Consider the following 26,670-nt stretch of genomic DNA (forward strand, 5'->3'; position numbering starts at 1 on the left):
TCCACCTCCTCCCCCCTCCAGGCTGTGACCCTATCCCAGTGGAGTACCTGCGTTGGGGGGACCCAGAGCCCATCGCTGCTGTGGTCTTTGCTTGTCTGGGACTCTGTGCCACATTCTTCGTCACCTCCGTCTTCATCAGGTAACAACTTGTGGATTTTAACATAATAAATGTGAAAGTCAATGTCATATTCAAACTTTTGTGATTTTACTCTGTTGTTGGTTGATATATTGGGAAAATACAACCCAGGGGATAACGCGTTAAAGCAATTCCACTTGTTTCCAACGTGGTATGGCACTGGGATTGTTTTCAACATGTAATTTTAACTGTAAATTAGTATATTTGTTATAAGGTTATAAAATAAACTGTGTGGGTGTAGGTTCCGGGACACTCCGGTGGTGAAGTCGTCTAGCCGAGAGCTTTGTTACATCATCCTGGCGGGGATTTGTCTGGGCTATCTCTGTACCTTCAGTCTCATCGCCAAGCCCCACGCTGCACACTGCTACCTACAGAGATTGGGCATAGGCCTGTCCCCTGCCATGAGCTACTCTGCCCTGGTCACCAAGGTACATCATCAAGCCCCTCTTTACCTTGATTCTTTCACCTACCATGTCCTTGTACATCTAGACATGAGTATCTCACAAACAGACTGTTTGAAGTTATTATTACAGATTTCCCCTTTCTCTCCCGCTATAAAGTCTATTCATTAATTCATTCATTTTCTCTGTCGTGTTTGTTATTGCAGACTAACTGTATAATCCATATCCTGGCTGTGTTGTTGTTGTTGTTGCAGACTAACTGTATAGCCCGTATCCTGGCTGTGTTGTTGTTGCAGACTAACTGTATAGCCCATATCCTGGCTGTGTTGTTGTTGCAGACTAACTGTATAGCCCGTATCCTGGCTGTGTTGTTGTTGTTGTTGCAGACTAACTGTATAGCCCGTATCCTGGCTGTGTTGTTGTTAGCAGACTAACTGTATAGCCCATATCCTGGCTGTGTTGTTGTTGCAGACTAACTATATAGCCCGTATACTGGCTGTGTTGTTGTTGCAGAATAACTGTATAGCCTGTATCCTGGCTGTGTTGTTGTTGTTGTTGCAGACTAACTGTATAGCCCGTATCCTGGCTGTGTTGTTGTTGTTGTTGCAGACTAACTGTATAGCCCGTATCCTGGCTGTGTTGTTGTTAGCAGACTAACTGTATAGCCCATATCCTGGCTGTGTTGTTGTTGCAGACTAACTATATAGCCCGTATACTGGCTGTGTTGTTGTTGCAGAATAACTGTATAGCCTGTATCCTGGCTGTGTTGTTGTTGTTGTTGCAGACTAACTGTATAGCCCGTATCCTGGCTGTGTTGTTGTTAGCAGACTAACTGTATAGCCCATATCCTGGCTGTGTTGTTGTTGCAGACTAACTATATAGCCCGTATACTGGCTGTGTTGTTGTTGCAGAATAACTGTATAGCCTGTATCCTGGCTGTGTTGTTGTTGTTGTTGCAGACTAACTGTATAGCCCGTATCCTGACTATGTTGTTGTTGTTGTTGTTGCAGACTAACTGTATAGCCCGTATCCTGGCTGTGTTGTTGTTGCAGACTAACTATATAGCCTGTATCCTGGTTGTGTTGTTGTTGTTGTTGCAGACTAACTGTATAGCCCTTGTCCTGGGTGTGTTGTTGTTGCAGGCTAACTGTATAGCCCGTATCCTGGCTGTGTTGTTGTTGTTGTTGCAGACTAACCGTATAGCCCGTATCCTGGCTGTGTTGTTGTTGTTGTTGCAGACTAACTGTATAGCCCTTGTCCTGGGTGTGTTGTTGTTGTTGTTGCAGACTAACTGTATAGACCGTATCCTGGCTGTGTTGTTGTTGCAGACTAACTGTATAGCCCGTATCCTGGCTGTGTTGTTGTTGTTGCAGACTAACCGTATAGCCCGTATCCTGGCTGTGTTGTTGTTGTTGTTGCAGACTAACTGTATAGACCGTATCCTGGCTGTGTTGTTGAATGTTGTTGCAGACTAACTGTATAGCCTGTATCCTGGATGTGTTGTTGTTGATGTTGCAGACTAACTGTATAGACCGTATCCTGGCTGTGTTGTTGAATGTTGTTGCAGACTAACTGTATAGCCCGTATCCTGGCTGTGTTGTTGTTGTTGTTGCAGACTAACTGTATAGCCCGTATCCTGGCTGTGTTGTTGTTGTTGTTGCAGATTAACTGTATAGCCTGTATCCTGGCTGTGTTGTTGTTGTTTTGCAGACTAACTGTATAGCCCGTATCCTGGCTGTGTTGTTGTTGTTGCAGACTAACTGTATAGCCCGTATCCTGGCTATGTTGTTGTTGCTGACTAACTGTATAGCCCGTATCCTGGCTGTGTTGTTGTTGTTGTTGCAGACTAACTGTATAGCCCATATCCTGGCTGTGTTGTTGTTGCAGACTAACTGTATAGCCCGTATCCTGGCTGTGTTGTTGTTGTTGTTGCAGACTAACCGTATAGCCCGTATCCTGGCTGTGTTGTTGTTGTTGTTGCAGACTAACCGTATAGCCCGTATCCTGGCTGTGTTGTTGTTGTTGTTGTTGCAGACTAACCGTATAGCCCGTATCCTGGCTGTGTTGTTGTTGTTGTTGCAGACTAACTGTATAGCCCGTATCCTGGCTGTGTTGTTGTTGCAGACTAACTGTATAGCCCGTATCCTGGCTGTGTTGTTGTTGTTGTTCCAGACTAACTGTATAGCCCGTATCCTGGCTGTGTTGTTGTTGTTGTTGTTGTTGCAGACTAACCGTATAGCCCGTATCCTGGCTGTGTTGTTGTTGTTGTTGCAGACTAACCGTATAGCCCGTATCCTGGCTGGCAGTAAGAAGAAGATTTGTACTAAGAAGCCAAGGTTCATGTCTGCCTGCGCCCAGCTGGTCATCGCCTCTCTACTCATCCTGCTGCAGCTGGGCATCATAGTGGCTCTCTTCCTCATGGAGCCCCCACAGGTAGGCTGTGCCTGCTGGGTGTGTGTATGTGTGTGTGTGTGTGTGTGTGTGCGTGTCAGCTGGGGGTGGCAGGGAATTGTCAGTCTGAGGGTCTGAGACTGCCTCTTAACGAATGAAGTGAATGATACATTTACTTGCTGAACTGGCTGAAGTGAAAACCCTGGTGCCAACACGGCCTCCACCTCTACAGTTGACCAAACCCACTTTCTGACTGTATACATACTGTACAGCATCTACACTGAGTGTACAAAACATTAAGAACACCTTCCTAATATTGAGTTGCACCTGTCTCCTCCCCTTCATCTACACTGATTGAAGTAGATTTAACAAGTGACATCAATAAGAAATAATAGCTTTTACCTGCATTCACTTGGTCAGTCTGTGTCCGCTCAGTGTATGTACGCGCTGATACTGATGTCTCTACTACCTGCAGGTGATCCACGACTACCCCAGCATCAGGCAGGTCAACCGCATCTGTTACACCACCAACCTGGGCGTGGTGGGGCCGCTGGGCTACAATGGCCTGCTGATCCTGAGCTGCACCTTCTACGCCTTCAAGACGCGCAACGTCCCGGCCAACTTCAACGAGGCCAAGTACATCGCCTTCACCATGTACACCACCTGCATCATCTGGCTGGCCTTCGTCCCCATCTACTTCGGCTCCAACTACAAGATCATCACCATGTGCTTCAGCGTCAGCCTCAGTGCCACGGTGGCGCTCTGCTGCCTGTTCGTACCCAAGGTAAGACACACAGGACAGATAGAAACAAACTTCCGCTTTAACAAAAAAGGAATCAGGTGCTCGACTGAGGGACTTGAAAAGGAATGTTTTTTGGAATATTGTGTTTGGTTATAAGGGGCTTGTGAAGGGTTATAACAGGTGTTATATAGTGCTTATATATTGTTATGAAGGGTTATGAAGCTCTTCTGTCTCTCTCCAGGTGTACATCATCCTGGCCAAGCCGGAGCGTAACGTGCGCAGTGCCTTCACTACGAGCACGGTGGTGCGCATGCACGTGGGCGACGGGAAGTCCTCCTCGGCCGCCAGCCGCTCCTCCAGCCTGGTCAACCTCTGGAGGCGACGCGGCTCCGCCGGAGAGACACTCAGGTGTGTGTGTGTGTGCTTGAATGCGTGTGTGTGTGTGTAGCAGGGAATACAGAGAGATCCTGTCGAGCCTGTGTGGGGTCACACAGGAGGTAGCATTTAGCTGAGGAGGGCACAGAGATCAGTGATGGGTCACTGTCGCTAAGTGAATCTCATTTGAGGGCCGTTTCAGTAACAGCCTTTTTAGTGCAGGGCCACTTCAATGAGGGCCATCTGAGTCAATGCTTCCTCAGCCACTGTGAGTCTGTCTCTCTGTCTGACCTGAGTCCGACCCACATACCTGATTATGCAGACGTAACTTTCCAGGAGAAAGGGAGAGGGGGAGAGAGTGAGAGGGGGGAGAGAGAGAAAGGGAGATAGAAAACAAGTTGAAGAGGACGAGCTAAAGGTCAACCTCTCTAATGGAACAACCACATGATCAAGAAGCCCTATGAAATGACAGTGCTGCTCCACAGAATACAAGGGAAAAGGACATTCTCTTTAGTCAGCTGGTTACCGTCTCGCTTGGCAAGCAAGTTTACAATCAGACCATTATACGATGTGTCAGAAATATTCCTCTTCCCCCTCCTCTTTCCATCTTTCTCCCCTTGTTTTCTGTCTGTGTGTGTGTGTGTGTGTTTGTGTTGGTGTCTGTTTGCTGAGGTTATATGAGTCTCACTAGAGTCCTCCCACCCCTAGCCACATCAGCATGATTTAATCAGAAGCTCCATTATAGATTAATCACACTAATTAACCTGACAATTGAGAGAGAGAGAGAGAGAGAGAGATGGGGGGAGAGAGAGAAGAGGAGGACAGAGAGGGGAGTTAAAGGTGGAGAGGAGGAATAGAGAAAATGATTTCTACACTGTTATGCACCAGCTGAAACACACTTGTTTCATTTCCTGTTTTCACTTCCTGTTTCCTGTCTCTGCAGCTCCAATGGGAAGTCAGTATCCTGGGCCCAGACGGAGCGGGGTTCCCGTGGGAACCACCTGTGGCAGCGCCTGTCGTTCCACATCAAGAGGAAGGAGAACAACCAGACAGCTGTCATCAAGCCTTTCTCCAAGACCCCAGAGGGGCGCTACAGTGGGGGCGCTGACCTGCCCCGCCACATGTCCTCCCTCCCCCACTCCCACTCCCACCTTGACGCAGACAAGACCCTGTACGAGCTCACAGAGGCAGAGGAGAGATACGCCGAGGAGAGATACCCAATCACCTACCGGCCCCAGACCCCTTCACCAATCAGTACTGTCAGCCAGCACATGCATGGGGTGGGACTAAGGGAGGAGCCACTTGTGATGGGCGTACCAACCTACCTGACCGGGGGTTCTGTCGGCGGGGGTGATGTGTGCGACAGTTCTCTGATGGATCAAATCAGCTGCGTGGTTAACCGTTTCACTGCCAACATCAGCGAGCTCAACAGCATGATGCTCTCCCCGTCCCCCACACACTCTCACACACATGCCCACACACACACCCTGATGCCCTCCCACCCTACAGACCCCTTCCTCCTACCCCGGGAGATCCCCCTCCCCCCCACCATGACCACATACGCTGACGTCCAGCCCCTCCCCCCTGTAGAGTCCTACGTAGGGGGACACGCCTGCCTCGCTCACCCCCTGCCACACTCCCCTCACCGTCTCCCTCACCCTCACCCTCGCCTCCTAACTCACCCTCAGGCCTCCCCCTCTCCGGTGCGACACCTCACTGTGGTGGTGGAGTCCCCTCTAAGGAGAGCAGAGCTGGAGGAGGAGCTAATGAATCTGACCCCGCCCTCGCCCTTCCGTGATTCGCTGGGGTCAGGCAGTGGCTCCCCGGTCTCAGAGTCCACCTTGTGTCTGCCCCCGTCCTCGTCCCCTCCGCCCAAATACGAAATGCTGACCCTGAGAAACTACAGCCAGAGCTCTTCCTCACTGTGAGAGAGGGATGAGAGGAGATGAGGAGAAGAGGAGGAGAGTGGAAGGACGAAGAAGGAGAGGGACCTGAGAAAGAACAGTCTCTTGGGGGAGATAATGGTGATGGCTGCCTTGTGGAGGACGAGAGGACGAGAGGACGAGAGGAGATTGACCAGTCCCTCAGAGAGGTGAAAGCCCTTTACTGGCTAGGAGGGACAGGAACAGGACACATCATCGTGTGATGGCATTAGACGGTGACCTGCAGTGTTTGTGTTTACATGTGTTCAGTGAGCAGCGAGGCGAGGTATAACGTGGGGATTGTAGTTTTTTTTGGCATCCAGAGTGAGAACAAGGACTACAAAAATACTTCTAGCGTTCTGGTGTTTAAACGTATGGCCAGAAGTCTCTCCTTAGAGGTGTGTTTGGTCATTGTTTTGGTAGTGGCCTTAAACTAAAATGGCTGTCAACTAATTAGAGATGTTTATTGTGGGCGGCATCGAGGGAGGGGGCACCTGCATAGACACATGCTGCCATGAACACACATGGAATAACCACAAGGGCTGAGCAGAGCAGCTATGGCCACTGACACGCCAACACACACACACACACACACACACACACACACACACACACACACACACACACACACACACACACACACACACACACACACACACACACACACACACATAAACACATGCACATAAACACATGCACACACACATTAACACATGCACACACACATAAACACACGCACACACACATAAACACACACACATAAACACACACACACACATATAAACACACACACACACACACACACATAAACACACGCACACACACATAAACACAGACACATAAACACACACACACACACATAAACACACAAACACACGCCCACACACATAAACACGTGCATATCGGCTGTTGTAGGGAAAAGTGTAAATACAAAAAGATCTTGGATGGTATCTAAATATCAGATGCTTCTGTTTATACATACCATGTAAAGTATGAAATACTCTCTCCCTCTCCCTCTCCCCCTCTCTCCCTCTCCCCCTCTCTCCCTCTCCCTCTCCCTCTCTCTCCCTCTCCCCCTCTCTCCCTCTCCCCCTCTCTCCCTCTGCCTCCCTCTCCCTCTCCCCCTCTCTCCCTCTCCCCCTCTCTCCCTCTCCCTCTCCCCCTCTCTCCCTCTCCCTCTCCCTCTCTCTCCCTCTGCCTCCCTCTCCCTCTCCCCCTCTCTCCCTCTCCCTCTCTCTCCCTCTGCCTCCCTCTCCCTCTCCCCCTCTCTCCCTCTCCCTCTCTCTCCCGTCAGTGTTTCTCTGCTCTTTGAGGTCTTTTGGACTATTGATTACTTCAGAAGTTTGAATGTAAAATATTTTCTAAATGATTCCTGAAGCGTTGGGACCAAACTTTCCACACCTCTGTGTCTGTGATTCTGAGGAGGCATTCTACTAAACTAACCAGTATTGAACAGTTATACAGTAGTCGGTAACGTGCTAGAAAACTGTCCTGATTCAAGTAGTAAAATCAATCAATCTAACTAAAGTGAACTAGACACCCAGCCCCCTGTCTGAGACTGATGTCAGTCTTAGACAGGGGGTCAAAGTCATGCTTGCTTCCCGGTGTCAGAAGGGCTTGTATATGTTTTAGCACACTGTGTATCCCCTCTGGCCCTAGAGCTAGGAGGGCCAGAATGAGAATATTTACGAGATCCCGAGGAATTGAGCAAAAACGGATCCACTTCTGGCATAAGAATGTATGTGACTTTGTAGCAGGTTGGCATTTATTGTCATTAGTCTTGCTCTGGAGGCAGCACTGCAGAGTGGTCACTAGCTGGCACAGCCACAAGCAGGTTGACGTTTATTGTCATGTTTCTTGTCCTGGAGGCAGCACTGAGTGATTTCCTCTTAGGTATGCCAGCTGCAAAGTCAGGTTTAAAATCCAGAACAAGATTCATGACGAAAAACACTAACCTGCCAGCCACAAAGTCATAAAATCTGATTTCAAACCTAACCCTAACCTTAACCCTAACCTTAACAACACTGCTAACCCTAATGCATAACCCTAACATTAAATTATGACCAAAAAGCTATTTTTTGTTTTCATTAATTTTTACAATATTGCCAATTTTGACTGACCCTTCTAGCGGAAATCGCTCAGTTCTGCCTCCAGGGCAAGATTCATGACAATAAACGTAAGCCTGTGACATGGTTCCACTGCCCACTTATCCAGTGGCCAGTAGAGAGAACAGCTTCTCTCAGACATAGTGGTTCTGTACATAACAAGGGCATGCAATGACAGATCCTAAATTATGCCATTTACATATCAAAAAGGTAAAAAAATGAAAAAATAGATTTACAAAAATAAATGTTTTTAAAATGATGATTATGTTATGGCATATACAGTACCAATATGGAGAAGAAAAAAGTGTTAGATTGAATGTGAGAGTGTATGTTACTATTCAAATGTCTAGTAATTCTATTACAAAAAAATCATTATACGTTATAAATACAAAAATACATTAAAAATATTATCGTGCCAAAGGGTGATGGCTTGGGAGGGAGGGTAGCTTGTTGGGAAATAAGTGGTTTCGTAAAAGTCAACTGTTTTTATTGTTTTGGATATTTTCTATATAAATATATTCCAGATTTTCAAACGTAAAGCAATACTACCCATACCCATTACATACACATACAGGACACATACATGACCCATACAGGACACACATCTGTACTGGGTGCAAGTCACGCTTTAGATGTTGTAGTCTGGAATCTGGAGTCTGACCTCAGTCTGTGTCATAGCTATACACACCCCTCTCCCTTCTAAATAAAACCATCTAAGAAACCATTCATCCCAGAACAGTGCCATTGACCTATGACCTTTAAACAATGTTGAGATAGAGATAACTTTGTTGTGGCTATGGAGTGTAATTTACCTGTGTTTATGATGAGATAGCACAGTAGTGTGAAGCAGCTTGTTCTGTGTGTGTGTGTGTGTGTGTGTGTGTGTGTGTGTGTGTGTGTGTGTGTGTGTGTGTGTGTGTGTGTGTGTGTGTGTGTGTGTGTGTGTGTGTGTGTGTGTGTGTGTGTGGTTAAGCCAGTGTATATCTATGTGATGACGGTATGTAGCAGCAGGTTGACTCAGCACTTTGACTCCATGTTGCCCCCCTGGGCTGCTCTGAGGTACTCTACCCTGCTGCCTTGGCAGAAACACAGGATCCACAGTAACTCCTCATATTCCATTCTATTGTTTCTAGGGCTGATTCCTATAAACAATACTACGATCAACCCTAGAAATGCTAAACTGATCTGAGGAAAACTGACCTGAGCTCATATTTGTGAAAGTAAAAAGGCACACACATCAGCTAGGGCTGGAGGTTTCCACGGTGAGACAGACAGAACACAGGTCCTCCTCCTACAGGGCTGGAGGTTTCCACGGTGAGACAGACAGAACACAGGTCCTCCTCCTACAGGGCTGGAGGTTTCCACGGTGAGACAGACAGAACACAGGTCCTCCTCCTACAGGGCTGGAGGTTTCCACGGTGAGACAGACAGAACACAGGTCCCTCCTCCTACAGGGCTGGAGGTTTCCACGGTGAGACAGACAGAACACAGGTCCTCCTCCTACAGGGCTGGAGGTTTCCACAGTGAGACAGACAGAACACAGGTCCTCCTCCTACAGGGCTGGAGGTTTCCACGGTGAGACAGACAGAACACAGCTCTTCCTACAGGGCTGGAGGTTTCCACAGTGAGACAGACAGAACACAGCTCTTCCTACAGGGCTGGAGGTTTCCACAGTGAGACAGACAGAACACAGCTCTTCCTACAGGGCTGGAGGTTTCCACAGTGAGACAGACAGAACACAGGTCCTCCTCCTACAGGGCTGGAGGTTTCCACGGTGAGACAGACAGAACACAGCTCTTCCTACAGGGCTGGAGGTTTCCACAGTGAGACAGACAGAACACAGGTCCTCCTCCTACAGGGCTGGAGGTTTCCACGGTGAGACAGACAGAACACAGCTCGTCCTACAGGGCTGGAGGTTTCCACAGTGAGACAGACAGAACACAGGTCCTCCTCCTACAGGGCTGGAGGTTTCCACAGTGAGACAGACAGAACACAGCTTGTCCTACAGGGCTGGAGGTTTCCACAGTGAGACAGACAGAACACAGGTCCTCCTCCTACAGGGCTGGAGGTTTCCACGGTGAGACAGACAGAACACAGCTCTTCCTACAGGGCTGGAGGTTTCCACGGTGAGACAGACAGAACACAGGTCCTCCTCCTACAGGGCTGGAGGTTTCCACGGTGAGACAGACAGAACACAGGTCCCTCCTCCTACAGGGCTGGAGGTTTCCACGGTGAGACAGACAGAACACAGGTCCTCGTCCTACAGGGCTGGAGGTTTCCACAGTGAGACAGACAGAACACAGGTCCCTCCTCCTACAGGGCTGGAGGTTTCCACGGTGAGACAGACAGAACACAGGTCCTCCTCCTACAGGGCTGGAGGTTTCCACAGTGAGACAGACAGAACACAGGTCCCTCCTCCTACAGGGCTGGAGGTTTCCACAGTGAGACAGACAGAACACTGCTCTTCCTACAGGGCTGGAGGTTTCCACGGTGAGACAGACAGAACACAGGTCCTCCTCCTACAGGGCTGGAGGTTTCCACGGTGAGACAGACAGAACACAGGTCCTCCTCCTACAGGGCTGGAGGTTTCCACGGTGAGACAGACAGAACACAGGTCCTCCTCCTACAGGGCTGGAGGTTTCCACGGTGAGACAGACAGAACACAGGTCCTCGTCCTACAGGGCTGTGTCCTAACTTGTGATACTTGTGTCTTATTTGGACTTTTGCTCAAATCATCCGATGATTGGGAGCTTTGCATGACATATCGAGACTCTGGGAAGTGAGTATTCAGTCTGCTCTAGCTAAACACTGTTTAGATTAGTTTACCCAAACCATGTTTACTGTAAAACATAGAGAAACTGGAGGTTCATTCAAATACATGAGTTACAGAGAGCTGTTCTAGATGCTGGATATCTGAGATATTGTCAACCCTATTTTTCTATGTATGTCGAAGCTGCTGAATTGAATGTTGATTTTGCATTAATTTTTTTCAGTACAGTGTCCATGTTTTGACATGTATATGATGTGGCTATGTGCTCAAGTTCACTCCATGGGCTGAAACTTGTGAACTAAATTGTATTTGAGCATGTTTTTTTTCTCTGTACGATAGCCTATTTAGAGAACAATCTTATCAGAGTCAACATCATTGTGCAATTTAAGCTACTTTTGGGACAAAATACTTGTTTAAGGTTTATGACATGGTACACTGTACTATTTATTCTTTAAATGAATACAAATCGAAGAATTTGAGAAACAATTTAAATTCCTAAATTATTATATGTCTTTCTGCTCCCATAATCAAGACGAAGACGATGATTCTAATGAGATTCTATGTATGGGGAAAATACAGTCCTTTCATTGATGAGATTCTATTTTCATTAGATGTCAATAAGATGATGAATGTTGCCTAGAATTACAGTGATGTTTACATTCGTACTGCTCACTTGAGATTATCCAGTTTATGTTGTTGAATTACGTTGTGATGATTATTTAACAACCTTATCAGCATATGTTTGTGCTAGCTTTGTGATTTCATGATAAATGGTGATGAACTATGTAGAATTCCAATAGATAAAGACAAGGCAGCTCAATAATTCATGTGTGTATATGGAATGCATGCGAGTGAATTGCTATCTGCAGTATTCCTAATTTGACAGCGCATTTTTTAAATGCAGCACTATGGTCTGTGCATTTCTACCCTGTCAAGATGTCACCCATAGTCGTTCACTGACAGAGAGCTAAGATGAGAGGAGAGATGCACACTGACACTGTCCACACTCCACAGACCGTTCTCATGGTTTCATTCATACCAACCAGAGCCATGTATTTAGAGAGGTTTCTGCATTATGACGCATTTACATGACACTTCACCATTCTATGGCAGCCATGTTAGCTCCCCATTAACATTACATGGGGAATATTTAAATGTTGCTATGTAACTGTATGTCTAGAATTAGAACAATATTCAAAATTCTAAAAGTTGGCCCAACTTTCTAAATCTATGGCTCTGATACCAACCTCCTTCACTCAGTGCCAACTCTATAGAACTCTATAGAACTCTATAGCCAACTCTATAGAACCTCTACAGACCATGTCTACTGCTGAGACAGAATCTGATAACCAACCGTGTCTGTTGCTCTCCTAGCTTAGTGGGCTTTGGGTTCGGTTTCAGGTTTAGCTGCTTTCTCTGGCGTGAAGAAGCGTAGAATGTAACATGATGCTATCGATGTGATATTGGAAATGGTTTCTGTTGATATTTGATGAAATATTTAGTAGTTTCATTCAGCTTTGTAAAACGTGAGAATATATGGTAACAGCTGTTTAGAAACATGTTTACTTTTGGAGGAGTAGGAGTGTGGAGTCTAGCCTACAGAGCAGTGTTTCCCAAACGGTGCGTCGGGGCCCTCTGGTGGGTCGCAGCCAGTTACTCTTGGTCCCAGCTGGGCATAGGTGGGTCACAAAGGTTTGGGATCCACTGGCCTGTGGTATGTAAGGTAGGAAACGTGGTGAGTTTTTGCTTTCATTTTCTTGCCATTTCTGAATCATTGTGTAAACGTACTGCAGAATACCTTTTGAATCATTATTAAAAACCTGGAATGTACACCTACGGCTTTCATTGTAATGTCCTAATGCAAGACTCAACTGTTATTTCATAAGAAAAGGTATTTGGATTGGCTGAGATAGAAGGAGCTGTCGCCAATGATCAGCTCTCATATTTCAGCCACTCATTCAAACAGACTGATCTACAAACCCTCAGAATCAGTCACCATGACATCCCAGCCATTAAATGACTTTATTGGCCCACAATGAATCAGCCATAAATACATGAATTCAACTTAGGAGACACTATGGAAGGCAATGCCAATACTATGCTCTCTTCCTCTCTCCCTCCTCCCCCTTCCTCTCTCTTCCCTTCTCCTCCTCTCTCTCTTCCCTCATTCTTTAATCTCTCTCCCTCACTCTGTTTCTCTCTCTCCTCCCTCTTTCTCTCTCTCTCACACATGGAATCAGCATGAGGGAATTGTAGCAGGTGTTTAACTGGGCGGCAGGTTGCCTAACGGATAAGAGCGTTTGGCCAGTCGCTGGTTCAAATACCCGAGCCAACTAGGTGAGAAATCTGTTGATGGGCACTTAACCCTAATTGCTCCTGTAAATTGCTCTGGATAAGAGTGTCTGCTAAATTACCACCCCCACACAGAGAAATGCACACCTGGAAGCAAAGGTCATGACCTGAGGATCACATCCAGGTCAAACAGAGGGGGCTCTGACCTCTCTGGGGACAGACTGCCTGGGAACATCGCAGTACACTATAACAGAAAAATAACATTATCTTATTTGTGGACATTACAGCAATGTGGACATTACAGCAATATTGGAGGACCTTAGGCTGGGATTCAATCCGATCACGCTTTGTCCGCAATGTACGCTTTAAAGGCAATTTTCACACATTCACAGTAAACGCTGCAAATAAATAACCTTTATTTATCCAAATCCGAGATCGGATTGAATCTTGTCCTTAATTTCCCACATGGCAATCAGAATAAACAACCCTTCATTTTACTGTTCTCATTGCTTGATTCTAGCTTTTGATTGATTCCAGCTATTGATTGATTCCAGCTATTGATTGTCTCCAGAGGATATTGTTGCTATGGACAGTCAGTGGCATAGCGAATTCCAAGTCTAAACCACCTACAACATACTGCACATTATTCACATGTATCATATCTAAAAGTAGAGTGCTCTTATGTAAACAGCATGTATTGGAGGGTTTTGTGTTGTCAGATTGGGCTTATGTTGTAAATTGTGTAGGCGAGATGTGCTGTAGCATGGGTTTGGGTCTGTATGTGTGTGTGTGTGTGTATGTGTGTGTGTGTGTGTATGTGCATGTGTGTGTGTGTATGTGCATGTGTGTGTATGTGTCATATCTGCTTTGGGCACGCGTCATAAGGCTGGGTCTTATGCAGCAATCGGTTTAATCTTATCTGGTTTCCATTTAGACTCACAATCAGACAGACATTTTGTGGAGCTGTGAGCAGCCAGAATTATCTGTTTCTGGGTTAAATCATGGCTACCGCCACCGACTGGCACATTTTGACAAATGACGTCGTAAATTAAATTGAAAGAGTTTTATGGAGGCAGGAGCCTAGTAGCCTTACAATGAACCGCAAGCAGGGGCACAGTCTCACAATAACATAGACACATTCTCTATATATCTCTCACTCACATACACTGGGGGAAATACTTAAAACGATAACACAGAGGTAGGATCAGGTGTGTGTGTGTGTGTTTGTGTCTGTGTGTGGTATTAGGGTGATGGGTCTGTGGGTTTCATTGAAGCAGGAGTGAAACTAAAGTGAGTAGAGTTTTAATTTCCTCACCGTGCCAGACAGAGCGGTATCAAGATGACTCTCTTAAAGGGAACAGCAGCCCTCGTCAGTTAACATTCAGAACACCGCCCACCTCTTTTTCTCTCTCAATTCAATTCAAGGGGCTTTATTGGCATGGGAAACATATGTTAACATTGTCAAATCAAGTGAAATAGATAATAAACAAAAGTGAAATAAACAATATGTTAGTAAACATTACACGAAAGATCCAAAAGAATAAAGACATTTCAAATGTCATATTATATCTATGTGTTGTAACGATGAGCAAATAGTTCAACTACAAAAGGGAAAATTAATAAATATGAGTTGTATTTATAATGGTGTTTGTTCTTCACTGCTTGCACTTTTCTTGTGGCAACAGGTCACAAATCCTGCTGCTGTGATTGCACACTGTGGTATTTCACCCAATAGATATGGGAGTTTATGAAAATTGGATTTCTTTTTTAATTATTTGTGGGTCTGTGTAATCTTGAGGGAAATATGTGTCTCTAATATGGTCATACATTTGGCAGGAGGTTTGGAAGTGCAGCTCAGTTTCTCCCTCATTTTGTGGGCAGTGTGCACATAGCCTGTCTTCTCTTGAGAGCAAGCTCTGCCTACAGTGGCCTTTCTCAATAGCAAGGTTATGCTCACTGAGTCTGTACATAGTCAAAGCTTTCCTTAAGTTTGGGTCAGTCACAGTGGTCAGGTATTCGGCCACTGTGTACTCTCTGTTTAGGGCCAAATAGCATTCTAGTTTGCGCAGTTTTTTTGTTAATTCTTTCCAATGTGTGAAGTAATTATATTTTTGTTTTCTCATGATTTGTTTGGGTCTAATTGTGTTGCTGTCCTGGGGCTCTGTGGGGTCTGTTTGTGTTTGTGAACAGAGCCCCATGACCAGCTAGCTTAGGAGACTCTTCTCCAGGTTCCTCTCTCTGTAGGTGATGGCTTTGTTATGGAAAGTTTGGGAATCGCTTCCTTTTAGGTGGTTGTAGAATTTAACAGCTCTTTTCTGGATTTTGATCATTAGCGGGTGTTGGCCTAATTCTCTCTCTCTCTCTCTCTGTAATTTATTTGTGAAAATTTTTATTTAGGTGGTAGATCAGCTTTAATATTGCGGCTAGATTATGTCTTCCATCAACGTAATTGTCTGCATCATTTCCATGTAAAAATAGTAAAAAATTAAGAAAAACCCTTGAATGAGTAGGTGTGTCCAAACTTTTGACTGGTAGTGTGTATATGTACACTGCTCAGCAAAATAAAGACAACACTAAAATAACACATCCTAGATCTGAATTAATGAAATAATCTTATTAAATACTTTTTTCTTTACATAGTTGAATGTGCTGACAACAAAATCACACAAAAATCATCAATGGAAATCAAATTTATCAACCCATGGAGGTCTGGATTTGGAGTCACCCTAAAAATTAAAGTGGAAAACCACACTACAGGCTGATCCAACTTTGATGTAATGTCCTTAAAACAAGTCAAAATGAGGGTCAGTAGTGTGTGTGGCCTCCACGTGCCTGTATAACCTCCCTACAACGCCTGGGCATGCTCCTGATGAGGTGGCGGATGGTCTCCTGAGGGATCTCCTCCCAGACCTGGACTAAAGCATCTGCCAACTCCTGGACAGTCTGTGGTGCAACGTGGCGTTGGTGGATGGAGCGAGACATGATGTCCCAGATGTGCTCAATTGGATTCAGGTCTGGGGAACGGGCGGGCCAGTCCATAGCATCAATGCCTTCCTCTTGCAGGAACTGCTGACACACTCCAGCCACTTGAGGTCTAGCATTGTCTTGCATTAGGAGGAACCCAGGGCCAACCGCACCAGCATATGGTCTCACAAGGGGTCTGAGGATCTCATCTCGGTACCTACTGGCAGTCAGGCTACCTCTGGCGAGCACATGGAGGGCTGTGCGGCCCCCCAAAGAAATGCCACCCCACACCATGACTGACCCACGCCAAACCGGTCATGCTGGAGGATGTTGCAGGCAGCAGAACGTTCTCCATGGCGTCTCCAGACTCTGTCACGTCTGTCACGTGCTCAGTGTGAACCTGCTTTCATCTGTGAAGAGCACAGGGCGCCAGTGGCGAATTTGCCAATCTTGGTGTTCTCTGGCAAATGCCAAACGTCCTGCACGGTGTTGGGCTGTAAGCACAACCCCCACCTGTGGACGTCGGGCCCTCATACTACCCTCATGGAGTCTGTTTCTGACCGTTTGAGCAGACACATGCTCATTTGTGTCCTGCTGGAGGTCATTTTGCAGGGCTCTGGCAGTGCTCCTCCTGCTCCTCCTTGCACAAAGGCGGAGGTAGCAGTCCTGCTGCTGGGTTGTTGCCCTCCTACGGCCTCCTCCACGTCTCCTGATGTACTGGCCTGTCTCCTGGTAGCGCCTCCATGCTCTGGACACTACGCTGACAGACACAGCAAACCTTCTTGCCACAGCTCGCATTGATGTGCCATCCTGGATGAGCTGCACTACCCGAGCCACTTGTGTGGGTTGTAGACTCCGTCTCATGCTACCACTAGAGTGAAAGCACCGCCAGCATTCAAAAGTGACCAAAACATCAGCCAGGAAGCATAGGAACTGAGAAGTGGTCTGTGGTCACCAACTGCAAAACCAGTCCTTTATTGGGGGTGTCTTGCTAATTGCCTATAATATCCACCTGTTGTCTATTGCATTTGCACAACAGCATGTGAAATGTATTGTCAATCAGTGTTGCTTCCTAAGTGGACAGTTTGATTTCACAGAAATGTGATTGTCTTGGAGTTACATTGTGTTGTTTAAGTGTTCCCTTAATTTTTTTGAGCAGTGTATATATATATACACTACAAGTCAAAAGTTTGGACAAACCTACTCATTAAAGGGTTTTTCTTTATTTTTACTATTTTTTATGTTGTAGAATAATAGTGAAGACATCAAAACTATGAAATAACACATATGTAATCATGTAGTAACCAAAACAGTGTTAAACAAATCAAAATATATTTTATATTTGAGATTCTTCAAATAGCCACCCTTTGCCTTGATGACAGCTTTGCACACTCTTGGCATTCTCTCAACCAGCATCATGAGGTAGTCACCTGGAATGCATTGCAATTAACAGGTGTGCCTTCTTAAAAGTTAATTTGTGGAATTAATTTCCTTCTTAATGCGTTTGAGCCAATCAGTTGTGTTGTGACAAGGTAGGGGGTTATACCGAAGATAGCCCTATTTGGAAGAAGACCAAGTCCATATTGTGGCAAGAACAGCTCAAATAAGCAAAGAGAAACCACAGCCCATTATTACTTTAAGACATGAAGGTCAGTCAATACTGAACATTTCAAGAACTTTGAAAGTTTCTTCAAGTGCAGTCGCAAAATTAATCAAGCACTATTATGATGACACTGGCTCTCATGAGGACCGCCACAGGAATGGAAGACCCAGAGTTACCTCTGCTTCAGAGGATAAGTTCATTCGAGTTACCTGCCTCAGAAATTGCAGCCCAAATAAATGCTTCACAGAGTTCAAGTAACAGACACATCTCAACATCAACTGTTCAGAGGGGACTGTGTGAATAAGGCCTACATGGTCGAATTGCTGCAAAGAAACCACTACTAAAGGTCACCAATAAGAAGAAAAGACCTGCTTGGGCCAAGAAACATGAGCAATGGACATTAGACTGATGGAAATTTGTCCTTTGGTCTGGAGTCCAAATTTGAGATTTTCGGTTCAAACCGCTGTGTGTTTGTGAGATGCGTTGTGGGTGAACGGATGATCTCTGCATGTGTAGTTCCCACCGTAAAGCATGGAGGAGGAGGTTTTGCGGTGTGGGGGTGCTTTGCTGGTGACACTGTCTGTGATTTATTTAGAATTCAAGGCACACTTAACCAGCATGGCTACCACAGCATTCTGCAGTGATACACCATCCCATCTGGTTTGTGCTTAGTGGGACTATCATTTGTTATTCAACAGGTCAATGACCCAACACACCTCCAGGCTGTGAAAGGGATGTTTACCAAGAAGGAGAGTGATGGAGTGCTGCATCAGATGACCTGGCCTCCACAATCCCGCGACCTCAACCCAATTGAGATGGTTTGGGATGAGTCGGACGGCAGAGTGAAGGAAAAAGAGCCAACAACTGCTCAGCATATGAGGGAACTCCTTCAAGACTGTTGGAAAAGCATTCCAGGTTAAGCTGGTTGAGAGAATGCCAAGAGTGTGCAAAGCTGTCATCAAGGCAAAGGGTGGCTATTTGAAGAATCTCAAATATAAAATATATTTTGATTTGTTTAACACTTTTTTGGTTACTACATGATTCCATATGCTATGATTCCATATGTGTTATTTCATATTTTTGATGTCTTCACTATTATTCTACAATGTAAGAAAGTATTCATCCCCCGTTGCATTACAACCTGTAATTTAAATGGATTTTTATTTGGATTTCATGTAATGGACATACACAAAATAGTCCAAATTGGTGAGGTGAAATGCAAAAAATAACTTGTTTAAAAGAATTATAAAAAATTAATAACGGAAAAGTGTTGAGTGCATATGTATTCACCCCCTTTGCTATGAAGCCCCTAAATAAGATCTGGTGCAACCAATTACCTTCAGAAGTCACATAATTAGTTAAATAAAGTCCACCTGTGTGCAATCTAAGTGTCACATGATCTGTCACATGATTTCAGTATATATATATATACACCTGTTCTGAAAGGCCCCAGAGTCTGCAACACCACTAAGCAAGTGGCACCATGAAGACCAAGGAGCTCTCTAAACAGGTCAGGGACAAAGTTGTGGAGAAGTACAGATCAGGGTTGGGTTATAAAAAAATATCCGGAGCACCATTAAATCCGTTATAAAAAAATGGAAAGAATATGGCACCACAACAAACCTGCCAAGAGAGGGCCGCCCACCAAACCTCATGGACCAGGCAAGGAGGGCATTAATCAGAGAGGCAACAAAGAGACCAAAGATAACCCTGAAGGAGCTGCAAAGCTCCACAGTGGAGATTGGAGTATCTGTCCATAGGACCACTTTAAGCCGTACACTCCACAGAGCTGGGCTTTATGGAAGAGTGGCCATTAAAAAGCTATTGCTTAAAGAAAAAAATAAGCAAACACGTTTGGTGTTCGCCAAAAGCCATGTGGGAGACTCCCCAAACATATGGAAGAAGGTACTCTGGTCAGATGAGACTAAAATTGAGCTTTTTGGCCATCAAGGAAAACGCTATGTCTGGCGCAAACCCAACACCTCTCATCACCCCGAGAACACCATCCCCACAGTGAAGCATGGTGGTGGCAGCATCAGGGACTGGGAAACTGGTCAGAATTGAAGGAATGATGGATGGCATTAAATACAGGGAAATTCTTGAGGGAAACCTGTTTCAGTCTTCCAGAGATTTGAGACTGGGACGGAGGTTCACCTTCCAGCAGGAAGCCCCTAAGCATACTGCTAAAGCAACACTTGAGTGGTTTAAGGGGAAACATTTAAATGTCTTGGAATGGCCTAGTCAAAGCTCAGACCTCAATCCAATTGAGAATCTGTGGTATGACTTAAAGATTGCTGTACATCAGCGGAACCCATCCAACTTGAAGAAGCTGGAGCAGTTTTGCCTTGAAAAATTGGCAAAAATCCCAGTGGCTAGATGTGCCAAGCTTATAGAGACATACCCCCAAGAGACTTGCAGCTGTAATTTCTGCAAAAGGTGGCTCTACAAAGTATTTACTTTGGGGGTGGTGAATAGTTATGCACGCTCAAGATTTCTGTTCTTTTGTCTTATTTCTTGTTTGTTTCACAATAAAAAATATTTTGCATCTTCAAAAGGGTTGGCATGTTGTCTAAATCAAATGATACAAACCCCCCAAAAATCCATTTTATTTCCAGGTTGTAAGGCAACAAAATAGGAAAAATGCCAAGGGGGGTGAATACTTTTGCAAGCCACTGTATATACAGTACCAGTATATATATAGCCTCCCTACTGTTATTTTAGTTTACTGCTGCTCTTTAATTATTATTATTATTTCTATTTTTTACTAATCTATTTCTTTACTTAACACTTATTTTTCTTAAAACTGCATTGTTGGTTAAGGGCTTATAAGTAATCATTTCACTGTAGGGTCTACACCTGTTGTATTCGGCACATGTGGCAAATAAGAATTGATTTGATTTGACCTGGCTTGCCGTTCCAAATAAAGTGGAATATTTTTTGATCATATAATTTCAAAAACAAGTTGTTAGGTGTAGGCAGGGTCATAAGTAAATAGGTCAACTGGGATATGACTAAAGAGTTAATCAGGGGAATTTTTCCATAAATAGACAGGTATTTTCCTTTCCATGGTAGCAAGATCTTATCTATTTTTGCTAACTTTCTATTAAAATGTATTGTAGTGAGATCATTTCTTTCTTTCGGGTATGAATACCGAGTATGCCCACTTCACCCTCAGACCATTTTATTCGTACACTACACGGTAATGTAAAAGTTGTATTTTTTTGCGATCCAATATGTAATATGGTGCACTTACCATAATTCGGTTGTAATCCAGAGAGGTTAGAACAATTATCTATGAGGCTGTGCAGGGATCCAAATTGCGGATTTAAAATAAAACATGAATTGTCAGCTTTGTTTTTAAGGCCTGGATTTCTAGGATTATTGTTTGATCTGATTTTAATATCTAACATTTCGATGGCCATAATAAATAAAAAATAAAAAATAAAATAAAATAATATATGCCATTTAGCAGACGCTTTTATCCAAAGCGACTTACAGTCGTGCGTGCATACATTTTTGTGTATGTGTGGTCCCGGGGATCGAACCCACTACCTTGGCGTTACAAGCGCCGTGCTCTACCAGCTGAGCTACAGAGGACCTATGCCAATAGTGGACAACCTTGTTTTACTCCTCTTGACAGTTTAATACTGTCTGAGAAGTAGCCATTATTTACTATTTTACACCTGGGGTTACTATACATAACTTTGACCCATTGTATAGTATAAGACATTCTCCAAAATTAAAATAGTCCAGGCATTTATATATAAATTCCAGTAATACTTTATCAAAGGTCTTTTCAAAATCAGCTATGAATACCAGGCCTGGTTTCACAGATTTTTCATAGTGTTCTAATGTTTCCAGTACTTGTCTTATATTATCTCCAATGTATCGTACATGTAAAAAACCACTCTGATTAGGATTAATAATATCTGACAATACCTTTTTAATTCTATGCGCTATGCATTTTGCATCAAGATTTTTTTTTTACAGCTGTTAATTTTAGATTATTAATAGAAAAAAAAACGTACAATTAACTTTGGTTAGTGGAGATGGAGGAGACCGAAAAAAAAAAAAAATATGCTTAAAGTACTTAGCTTCTTCTTTCAAAATATAGTTTGTTGAATCACTTTTAACAAGTTTCCGTAAATTATTTTTGGCATTCCTAAGCTGAAGATAAACACATAAACATTTGTATTCCCTCCAGTCCACTTCCTTTTTATTATACATTACACTTGATCTTCCTTGAATAATTTCCTCCAGTTCTTTTTGTTTTTTTCCACCAACTTATTCTGTGCCTCTATGGTACAGTTTTATTGCTATCTATCTGCACTGTTAGTCCCTCTATTTCCTTTGGTAAAATTAACTCTTTTGACCTAAATTGCTTTTGTTTTAAAGATGAGTGTCACGCCCTGGCTCTGGGGACACTTGTATGTTGAGCCAGGGTGTGAGTTTCCTTTGGGTATTCTAGTTTTTGTATATCTATGTTGGCCAGGGTGGCTCCCAATCAGAGACGGCTGTAGCTCGTTGTCTCTGATTGGGAGTCATACTTAGGTAGCCGTTAGGCATTCATTGGGTGTGGTTTCTTGTTCCGTGTTGGTTTGTGTATGTAACCAGGGACGTCACGTTTTCGTTTTGTTCGTGTGATCATTATATAAATAAATAAATATGTTCGCATTCAACGCTGCGCCTTGGTCCTCTGTTCCCGACGATCGTGACAATGAGTATTGAATTGCATGGCCTCTAAAGGTGTCGCATACAATAAGGGGATCTGCTGTACCTATGTTTGTTAGAAAAAGTCATTTATAAATAGTTTTGTCTTGGTTAAAAACAAGTTGTCATCCAATAGGCTTTGATAAAATGTCCAATACACTTGCCCACGTGGAAATTCTGTAAGAGTAATGTGTATGCCAATTATTTGATGGTCCAACTGCATTCTGTCCCCTATCAACACTTTTTAAACTTTTGGTTCCAGCGAGAATGACATAAGAAAGTACTCAAGACGACTAGCTTGATTGAGCCTCCGCCATGTACTGTATATCTCACTAGGTCAGGATATTTAAGCCTCCATATATCCACTAGTTTTAATATATCCATAATATTCTTGATTTCCTTAAGTGCATGAGGGTAATTATTTGTAATGGGATTTCCTTTACGGTCCATTGAGGTATTTAAAACCTTATAATCTCCCACCATAATAATCGAGTTGTGTATTGTTTGTAGGTTTGATGAATTATATATATTTTCAAAGAAGCGTGGATCATCATTATTTGGACTGTACACTTTTAGAAAAAAGGGTTCCAAAAGGGTTCTTCGGCTGTCCCCATAGGAGAACCCTTTCTGGTTCCAGGTGGCACCCTTTTGGGTTCCAGGTAGTAGAACCCTTTTAGGTTCCATGTAGAACCCTCTGTAGAAAGGTTCTACATGCAACTCAAAAGGGTTCTTCAAAGGGTTCTCCTATAGGACAGCCGAAGAACCCTTTAAGTTTCTAGATAGCACCTGTTTTTCTAAAAATGTATAGATTAATGAGCCAAATCTGTTTATGGTCCAATAACATATTTAAAAGGATCCATCTTGCTTTCCTTCTCCTGCTCTCTTTCTTCTTCCCCATCTTTGTTCTTTGCGCTCTCTCTACCCCCCCCCCCCCACACACACACACACACACACACACTCATACACATAAACACACACACAGCAAAAATAACACACATGACTAATTCCTCTACTCTCCCCTCCATCAGATCAGTGCTTATTATGGTATGTTAAGCAGATGAGTCAGTCTCCTATGATGTAACCACAGTAATCACTGTGTCTGTCCCAGACTCAGACCCCATATTTTCAGTGTCCATCAGCTAAAATAAGCCTTTTAACGACTGGAGAGACACACACACAAACACAGACACACACACACACACATTCCCAAGTACACACACACAACCTTGCCAATGCAAGAGTAAAAGCTGTTGAGCGTTTAACGATGGCTATGTTTATGGCTTCATTATATTGATCAATAGCTGAGTGCATCAGACAATTCTGTTTTAATATTTGACAGTGTGTGTGTGTGTGGGAGGGTTTAGTTAGTGAGCACAGCAGAGTGTTGTCACAGTGTTGTCATCTAATAGCATTAAACACTGGTGGCCAGGCCAGACTGAGCTCTGAGATGTTGAGACATGCTTCTTCTCACTTGTGTGGATAATAGAAGTCTGGTACATACTGGCTGGTGTGTGTACAGTGACTTGCAAAAGTATTCACCCCCCTTGGCATTTCCCCTATATTGTTGCCTTACAACCTGGAATTAAAATAGATTTTGGGGGGGGGGTTTGTATCATTTGGTTTACACAACATGCCTACCACTTTGAAGATGCAAAATATTTTTTATTGTGAAACAAACAAGAAATAAGACATAAAAACAGAAAACTTGAGCGTGCATAACTATTCACCCACCCAAAGTCAATACTTTGTAGAGCCACCTTTTGCAGAAATTCCAGCTGCAAGTCTCTTGGGGTATGTCTCTATAAGCTTGGCACATCTAGCCACTGGGATTTTTGCCAATTTTTCAAGGCAAAACTGCTCCAGCTTCTTCAAGTTGGATGGGTTCCGCTGGTGTACAGCAATCTTTAAGTCATACCACAGATTCTCAATTGGATTGAGGTCTGGGCTTTGACTAGGCCATTCCAAGACATTTAAATATTTCCCCTTAAACCACTCGAGTGTTGCTTTAGCAGTATGCTTAGAGTTATTGTCCTGCTGGAAGGTGAACCTCCGTCCCAGTCTCAAATCTCTGGAAGAGTGAAACAGGTTTCCCTCAAGAATTTCCCTGTATTTAGTGCCATCCATCATTCTTCAATTCTGACCAGTTTCCCAGTCCCTGCCGATGAAAAACATCCCCACAGCATGATGCTGCCACCACCATGCTTCACTGTGGGGATGGTGTTCTCGGGGTGATGAGAGGTGTTGGGTTTGCGCCAGACATAGCGTTTTCCTTGATGGCCAAAAAGCTCAATTTTAGTCTCATCTGACTGGAGTACCTTCTTCCATATGTTTGGGGAGTCTCCCACATGCCTTTTGGTGAACACCAAACGTGTTTGCTTATTTTTTTCTTTAAGCAATGACTTTTTTTCTGGCCACTCTTCTGTAAAGCCCAGCTCTGTGGAGTGTACGGCTTGAAGTGGTCCTATGGACAGATACTCCAATCTCCGCAGTGGAGCTTTGCAGCTTCTTCAGGGTTATCTTTGGTCTCTTTGTTGCCTCTATGATTAATGCCCTCCTTGCCTGGTCAGTGAGTTTTGGTGGGCGGCCCTCTCTTCCAGGTTTGTTGTGGTGCCATATTCTTTCCCTTTTTTAATAATGGATTTAATGGTGCTCCGTGGGATGTTCAAAGTTTCTGATATTTTTTTATAGCCCAAACTTCTCCACAACTTTGTCCCTGACCTGTTTGGAGAGCTCCTTGGTCTTCATGGTGCCTCTTGCTTGGTGGTGCCCCTTGCTTAGTGGTGTTGCAGACTCTGGGGCCTTTTAGAACAGGTGTATATATACTGAGATCATGTGACACTTAGATTGCACACAGTTGGAGTTTATTTAACTAATTATGTGACTTCTGAAGGTAATTGGTTGCACCAGATCTTATTTAGGCTCCCGAGTGGTTCAGCGGTCTAAGGCACTGCATCTCAGTGCTTGAGGCATCACTACAGACCCCCTGGTTTGATGCCAGGCTGTATCACAACCGGCCGTGATTGGGAGTCCCATAGGGTGGCACACAATTGGCCCAGCGTCGTCCGGGTTTGGCCGGGGTAGGTCGTCATTGTAAATAAGAATTTGTTCTTAACTGACTTGCCTAGTTAAATAAAGATAAAAAGAAATACAATAAAGGGGCTTCATAGCAAAGGGGGTGAATACATAAGCACGCACCACTTTTCCATTATTTAGTTTTTACATTTTTTTGAAACAAGTTATTTTTTTCATTTCACTTCACCAATTTGGACTATTTTGTGTATGTCCATTACATGAACTCCAAATAAAAATCAATTTAAATTACAGGTTGTAATGCAACGGGGGATTAATACTTTTGCAAGGCACTGTTTTTATACAGTACCAGTCAAAGGTTTGGACACACCTACTCATTCAAGGGTTTTTCTTTATTTTTACATTGTAGAATAATAGTGAAGACATCAAAAATATGAAATAACACATATGGAATCATAACATATGAGACCAGTTTTCCGTTATTTATTTTTTTGAATTTTTTGAAACAAGTTATTTTTTTCATTTCACTTCACCAATTTGGACTATTTTGTATATGTCCATTACATGAAATCCAAATAAAAATCCATTTAAATTACAGGTTTTAATGCAACAAAATAGCAAAAATGCCAAGGGGGATGAATACTTTTGCAAGGCACTGTATAACTGTGTGTAGGCCTAGGTGTGTGTGTGTGTGTGTGTGTGTGTGTGTGTGCAGATGAGGCCTAAAGCTTGTGCATCAATTTGTCACTAAGTGGTGGAGAATATGAGTGATGGGGTCTCATACTGTGGGTTGGTCTTTCCTGTGTGATTCAGATTAGAAGACAAACACCCAATTAAGATGTGTCAATGACTCCTCACTGTCTCAGAGGGGAGAGAGAGATTCTAATCATTTTTTGTTGATGTTGTTTTGTGTCTTATCACTTTTGTTTATCATTTATTTCACTTGTTTCCCATGCCAATAAAGCCCCTTTGAATTGAGAAGAGAGCGAGAGAGAGAGAGGGGTAGAGAGAGAGAGGGGGGGGGACAGAGTGAGAACTAAAACAGCCTACTGTAACACAACAGTAATTATTATCTTCAGATAATATATGAATCATAGCCTAATTTAGCCTCTGTAGAGCCCCACAGTGGAGGTGTCATAATACCCATAAACCCTAGCGGTCAAACAGGGAAATGGTTCCAATAGTTTTTCCACTATTCATTTTTTCCATAGGGAATTTTAGAAACACTT

The 26,670-nt window shown here is 43.9% G+C and overlaps 1 protein-coding gene and 1 long non-coding RNA gene across 7 annotated transcripts in view; both read left to right on the top strand.

Moving 5' to 3' along the window:
* LOC121566811 (metabotropic glutamate receptor 5-like) overlaps window positions 1–6,595 on the top strand; it is a 110,551-nt gene extending 103,956 nt beyond the window's left edge. For all 3 annotated transcript variants that reach the window (XM_041876691.2, XM_045216102.1, XM_045216111.1), the window contains 6 exons: window positions 22–139; window positions 378–564; window positions 2,812–2,970; window positions 3,404–3,712; window positions 3,912–4,078; window positions 4,989–6,595. In XM_041876691.2, coding sequence (XP_041732625.2) covers window positions 22–139; window positions 378–564; window positions 2,812–2,970; window positions 3,404–3,712; window positions 3,912–4,078; window positions 4,989–5,973 — 1,925 coding nt within the window. In that variant the 3' untranslated portion in view covers window positions 5,974–6,595. The remainder of the gene's footprint in view (window positions 1–21; window positions 140–377; window positions 565–2,811; window positions 2,971–3,403; window positions 3,713–3,911; window positions 4,079–4,988) is intronic.
* A 612-nt stretch (window positions 6,596–7,207) lies between these two features.
* On the top strand, window positions 7,208–12,672 carry LOC121566812. 4 transcript variants are annotated; one of them, XR_006658924.1, is made up of 3 exons: window positions 7,964–9,429; window positions 10,089–10,241; window positions 10,554–12,672. It is a non-coding gene; the product is annotated as an uncharacterized LOC121566812 (long non-coding RNA). The 4 variants fall into 4 exon arrangements; XR_006658931.1 differs by lacking the exon at window positions 7,964–9,429 and adding an exon at window positions 9,522–9,837; XR_006658925.1 differs by lacking the exon at window positions 10,089–10,241 and having other exon boundaries at window positions 7,208–9,429.
* Window positions 12,673–26,670: the final 13,998 nt, after the last annotated feature.

This window comes from Coregonus clupeaformis, chromosome 5 (genome assembly GCF_020615455.1).
Source record: "Coregonus clupeaformis isolate EN_2021a chromosome 5, ASM2061545v1, whole genome shotgun sequence".
NCBI lineage: Eukaryota > Metazoa > Chordata > Actinopteri > Salmoniformes > Salmonidae > Coregonus > Coregonus clupeaformis.